Source organism: Candoia aspera, chromosome 1, assembly GCF_035149785.1.
Source record: "Candoia aspera isolate rCanAsp1 chromosome 1, rCanAsp1.hap2, whole genome shotgun sequence".
Lineage (NCBI taxonomy): Eukaryota > Metazoa > Chordata > Lepidosauria > Squamata > Boidae > Candoia > Candoia aspera.
In genome coordinates, this window is record NC_086153.1 from 46,358,796 (window position 1) to 46,364,795 (window position 6,000).

The following is a 6,000-nucleotide window of genomic DNA, read 5'->3' on the forward strand; positions in this document are numbered from 1 at the left end:
CTCAGGCAAAAGATTGCCTACAGTCCCTTGGCATATTAACATTTCTGCACAAAAGTGTAGTAAATCTGGAAATAAGGTTTTGGAGACAAGGAGTCAAAAATCAAAGCCTATGAGGGAGATTTTGTGGTGCCAATCAGTTAACTGGTCCCAAGAGATTTAGTTGAAATACAAACAAATCCACAAATTTGTCTTTTCTTACGTTTACATTCTTACATGCTAAGACTCTATGCCTAGGGTGGGGAGAGAGAACTATGCAGTCCTGCAATGCTGCAAACTCCACCCAGTTTCATCACTTTCTATCCTTATTGGATCTGGCTCCACCAATCAGTGACTCTGGCTTCACTGGCACTGGATGGGCCCCTGGTTGCTGGTTCCTCTTGTTTTCCCATTCATTGGAAAAACATGTCCCAACCTAATCAATGCAGGCATTAGGAAGGGACATTTTTTCCATTAGATCTAAGCCTGAGTGGGAATGAACAACATCTTCCTATTGAAAGCTCTATTCCTGCTGGAGTAATCTGATGGAAGCCAAGTCACATGCCAATGGTAACCAGTGGACAGAAATGAGCAGAAGCTAAAGCCAGAACCAATATTGGATGGGACCATCCTCTTTCTCTTCCCACAATCCCCTTCCTCCCTCACACCATCTTTCCATCCTCATACAAACAGGCTGTGGGAAAGAGGCAGAGCATTCTTTCCAGAGATCAAATTATTGCAAAGAGCTTTGGGAATCTGGCAAGGAGCTGTCTATTGCCCATGAATTGCTGGTGAATGGTGTCCCCTCAGCCAGAGATTTTTCTCCTCTCCCAAAAGGCTTTCAAAAAAAATGTTTTGAAGTGGGGGGAGGTGGGAAATAGATAGGTAATTTGCTTCTATTCATCTTATGCTAATCAGTTTCCAGGTGAACAGCCCCATTTTTTTGCCTCAGAGGAACCACCACCTTCCCTATGTCCAAGCAAAGATGGTTTCCATCATCAAGTGAGCAAGCTCTAGCTTTTCAACCCCATTTCCTTGTCCTACTGTCCTACTTGTCCTACTGTCTAGCAACTGGCATGTAAAATCATAGAATTGAATAAGGTCAAGTGCAACATCCTACTCAGTGCTGGAATCCAAATTAAAATATTTCAGAAAAATGGCTGTCTAGCCTTCTGTAGATACTTGCCAACTGCCATCATAGCTCCCATTTCTTCATTTTGGAAGGAGCTGCAGCCTAGAAATAGTGACCATAGGATGTCATCAAAGAAGTCTAAGATCAAGATGAGGACTCCCAAGCCCATGAGCTGGATGTGGTCCACCTGATTTCCCATCCAACTCTTCATTCTCCCCACCTATCCTTTTTCCACCAGCCCAGTCCCCAATCCCCTAATATTATGGGAAAATACAGAAAATCACATGCCTTACTTATATGTATATCATACAAATATCCCATGTATAATAACAATATTGATGAAAGCTAACAAGTAGTCTAGTTAAAATTTCAAAAACTTATCTGACTACCTAAAACAAAGACCATTTTAATGCAGGGGGCATTGGATTAAAGATTCTGCAGCAGGGCTGATGATGGCACTCCTTAAGTGATGAAATTATGAGAATACTGAAAACAGGCTGTCCTTTAGTGACTCCTGGTGATCTTATATATTAATTGTGAGCTCATTTTCTGTGTGTGGATCCTTGGGCACCTAAAAGGGTATAACCCACACATAAGGAGGAAATAGTATCAGTTGGCTTGGAGGAACACAACTATTTTCAGAAGTACAAAACAGCTATAGTGAATAAATCCTAAACAGGGGTGGAGAGAAATTGAACATGTGCAGAACTGAGTATAGCAGACTGCCAGGAGAAGAAATAAATAGAATGAAGCCTTCTGGATGAGGGCATGGCTCTTAGATAGGGGCTTCCCCCCATGGAGCACTGAAGTTGTTAAAAGTTTTCTTGCACATTTACATTAATTGTCCCTAAAGACAACAGCACCTGCAGGCAAAGCACAACAGTTGATCTTAAGTATAAATATGTTCATATGTTGAATTAGAATCCACTGAGAAACTTTGTGGCAGTCTCTGAAGAAGTTTGATTAAGGGCAATAGGTTTCCAGCCAGCCTTTTATTGGAAAAGGATATTAGAAGAATAGCCACGCCAATTTCTAAAAGCTTTCTTCAAAATAGCATTTTAATGACAATATTATTCAAACACCAAAGACAGGCACTAGGATGTTTCTTTTTAAATAGCTGGCACTAGCTAAATGGCATGTCCATCTAAAAGCAATGAAATAATCTGAGGAACTATAACCCATTTGCCACTGGTGAGTTAATGACTAATTATATTTTCCCTCTGCCACCATATAAACTCTTTCACTTGGGAAGGTGATTGTAGAGACTAATACTGTGAATTTTAAAAGGACATGTAAGAAGTTGCTAACATTATTGGTTATGGTTAGCAGGGAGAACAATCAAAAGTCTATTTCCCCAAGAAAGTAACTTTTTTAATCATGGCAAAGTATTTCTGGAAGTTATTAAAGTAATTCATCTGCTTGATTACCCCACTGTTGAATACTTTCCAGCCAATTCAGAAGCAGCATGCCTTCCCTATTTAGATCCCAGCCCTGACTCTCTTTCATCAATACCTGAGCCAAGAACCCCAATTCATTCATGTAGCAGCAATTAATCAGACAGGAAGGAAGGAAGGAAACTAGTTGTGTGAAGGCAAAGGGTTACTGTACCTTTAAAAATTGGTAGAAGAGAAATTTGAACAGCTTATCATTCAGGACTGGAAGCAGCTTGAGCTGCTGCTTATTAAAAAATTCTGTATAATAGATAAAAGTATGGTACAGCATCCTCATCCTCACCCCCCTCCTCCCACTTTCCATCCAGTTACCAGAAGCTCTGTAAGACACTACATTTGTAGTAAACTATTGACTGTGGGAAGGGAAAGAAGAAGGTGGGAGATAAACCATCTTAATTAACAGTCTTTAAAAACAGACTGATGCAGAGAGACAGCCCCACCTAACTCTGTATAAATCAAGCTGAGAATTGGTATAGTTCGATTTCCTCAGTGCTTTTAAACTAGGTTTCAATAGATTAAGCTTTGTAGATCATCCTTTATGCCACATAATTGAGAGGGAGGAAATGCATTCCCAAATCAGAGAACAAGGTCCCTTTTTCATCATTCCAATCTTCTCATCTCCTAGTTCTGCTTCCAAAGATAAAATGCAAAGTAGTTATTTGGAGGTGTGCAATTAATTGTGTTTTTTAAACTATTTTTTAACATCATTAGACACTAACTTAATCCAATGCCAATAATTCTTTTGGTCAGAGCTATCTAAAATTTTTCTGGAGCCCACCTGGAGTGTCTGAATAACTTCACATCTCCAGAACAACCTTTTCCCCCAGGACAAATAAATATGACTTCTAACATGGTCCAGATTCTGTGATTTTCATTTGAAACCTGCAAGCTTCTCCATGCATAAGAATGGCTTACTTGGGTGAATAAAGGAAGATAAAGACAGAAAGGCCAGCAAGTGATTAATATTAGTCCATCAAGATCATACATTCTTGGTATTCACCTTCAAGAGTATTCCAAGCTCCTCTTACACCGCAGAAGTGTTTAAATGACATAAAGCAAACCAAGAAATCACGTTGGTTATACTGAATCAAAGCGGAGGGGAGGGGGGGAGAAACAGGGCATCACCAGATTGTTTTCAGTCCTGCACTTTTTAATGAAATTACGTTTAACTATGATTCTGGACAGCATTCCGGATAGTTTCCGTCTGTAAGAGATGGGGAGTCTGGAAGGAAGCTCACAGACCTGAAAGAGGGTCTCCCGCACTTCGCCGCCCCCTCCCCCCTTTTCTCTTCCTCTCCAAGGATCTCACCACAGCCTCTGCAAAGAAGACTTCCCAGGTCTGCATAGCGCCAAAACCTCCGTGGGAAGGGAGGGGGCAGCCCTTGAGAAAGCGGGGTGGGGAAAGTGGCAAGGCTAGGGAAACGGGAAGAGGTCCCCACGGAAAGGGGGGCGCCAAGGACCCCGCCGCAACGAGGCTGCCTTCGCAGCCATCCCAACCGCTGCTCCGGGGCACAAAAACCGGTTCGGATGTTTTTTATTTCCAACCCAGTCCGGAGCAATAAGCCTGCACGGGAGGCACCTGCAAGCCGCCCCGTCTTCGGTTCAGCTACGTTTCGCGGGCTTCTCCCTCCAAGACGTCTCGGGCACTTTCTTCTGCGGGACTTTGAGGCGACGCCTGGCTCTGGGAAGCTTTCCCAGCCAAAGGCATCACTTCAGCCCAAAGCTGGCCGCGTCCCCACCCCGCTCGGAGCCCGGCTCGCCCAGCCTCTCCCCTCCAAATCGGCCCGCAGAGCCCAAGAGAGCAGCCCCGCATTGGAAGAGCCCCCGACTTCGGGTTCCGCTCCGTGGGTCCGCGCTCCCCCCCCCCCCCCGCCGGGCCGCCCTCGCACCACCGCCGGCTTCCTCCTTACCGTTAGATCTCCGCACGATATTCTCCAAGAAGGTGTTCTGGGGAGCCACCAGCCCTCTCCTTCCCCCAGCCATAGTCAAGCGCGCTGGCTCTACCGGGGCCGGCGAAGCTAAGCGTAGCCTCTCCACTCTTCTTCCCGCTCAGCGCTCCTCATGGTCCCCACCGGGAAAGGCGGGCGGCTTTGCAGCATCAGCTCCTCTCGCTCGCCCAGCAATCAGCAACCCTCCCTTGCGCTGCATTCTTGCTGCTCCGCGCCACCGGGCCTGGACCTGTCCGGCAGCGCCCTCTGCTGCTTCGCGACCACCCCGCCAAATGTACTTGCGCTGGAACGGGGCGGCGGAGGGCCGCTGTGCTTACCGGCCGGTGGGATTCTGTGGGGAAAGTGAGGCTGTGAGGCTCCTTTGCAAAGCCTGTGGGCTGCAGCGCCCTCCTTTGGATGCCGAAAGCAGGCACACCAGAGCTGCGGAACGGGAGGGGAGACGTGGGCTGCGGCGATGCTGCGCTTCCAGGTTGATCTTCGGTTCCATGCATTGGTGCCCTGTGTTTACCTCGGAACAGATCTCCCCGAGAATAGTTGAACCTTGGATTTGGAGAGTGCTGGCCCAAGATATAAGTGCCCGCATACGAATAAGCACGAAGGCCTTCCCTTTAAAATAGGTGTGGTTTCTGCTCCAAATCCCTCCATCCTAGCTTCTGCAGATCTTGTAATGCTGCGAATGTGTGAGGACCACCAGAACTCAATTGGCTCACTTCTCTGACCAACAGGAGTATATTGCAAAATTATCTAAGCAATGATCCATCCTCTGAACCACCACAGATCCCAAAGTGACAAGTCACCATCATCATCATTCCACATGAAAGGGAAATAAAATAAATTGCTAGCACCCCATTCCTAATCCACACGTTGGGTATTAGTCTTCATTGTGTGAAGCATCAGAAATAGAACAAGCAGGTTAGAAATGTGTTGGACATTTTGGAATATTTGGAGCAACATAATGAAAAACAAGCCACATTGATTTTCTTAGATGCAGAGAAGGCCTTTGACAACTTGAACTGGGCTTTCTTGTTCAAAGTTTTGGAAGATAGGAATTTTGGAGAGAGCTTTATGAAATGGGTAAGAATGATTTACACTTCACAGAAAGCACAAGTAATTGTTAATGGAAATCTAACAAAACCATGTGAGATAACAAAAGGAACAAGACAAGGATGCCCACTGTCCCCTCTCTTGTTTATTCTGGTTCTTGGAATATTGAATAGAGATATAAGACATGACGAGAGGATTGTGGGAGTAAAGATTTAAAAAGAGACTTATAAGTTACGGGCTTTTGCAGATGACTTGGTGCTGGTTCTGGAAGACCCTTTAAAGGGAATTGAAATAATGGGCAAATTAAAAGAATTTGGTGCATTAGCAGGTATTAGAGGGATATAGTTGTCAGTGGTTTTCTTATTTACAATTATTAGAAAGATTTAAAGTAGACAAAAGAATTTATGGTTTTGAACATTTTAAGACTGAACATGTAATTGCTAAAATG

The 6,000-nt window shown here is 44.7% G+C and overlaps 1 protein-coding gene across 1 annotated transcript in view; it reads right to left on the reverse strand.

The window, feature by feature from the left end:
- The window catches only part of KCNH1 (potassium voltage-gated channel subfamily H member 1), a 239,199-nt gene extending 234,540 nt beyond the window's left edge, over nt 1-4,659 (reverse strand). Inside the window, exon 1 of the mRNA XM_063290081.1 lies at nt 4,470-4,659. Within this exon, the coding sequence (XP_063146151.1) occupies nt 4,470-4,542 (73 nt within the window). The 5' untranslated portion in view covers nt 4,543-4,659. The remainder of the gene's footprint in view (nt 1-4,469) is intronic.
- Nucleotides 4,660-6,000: the final 1,341 nt, after the last annotated feature.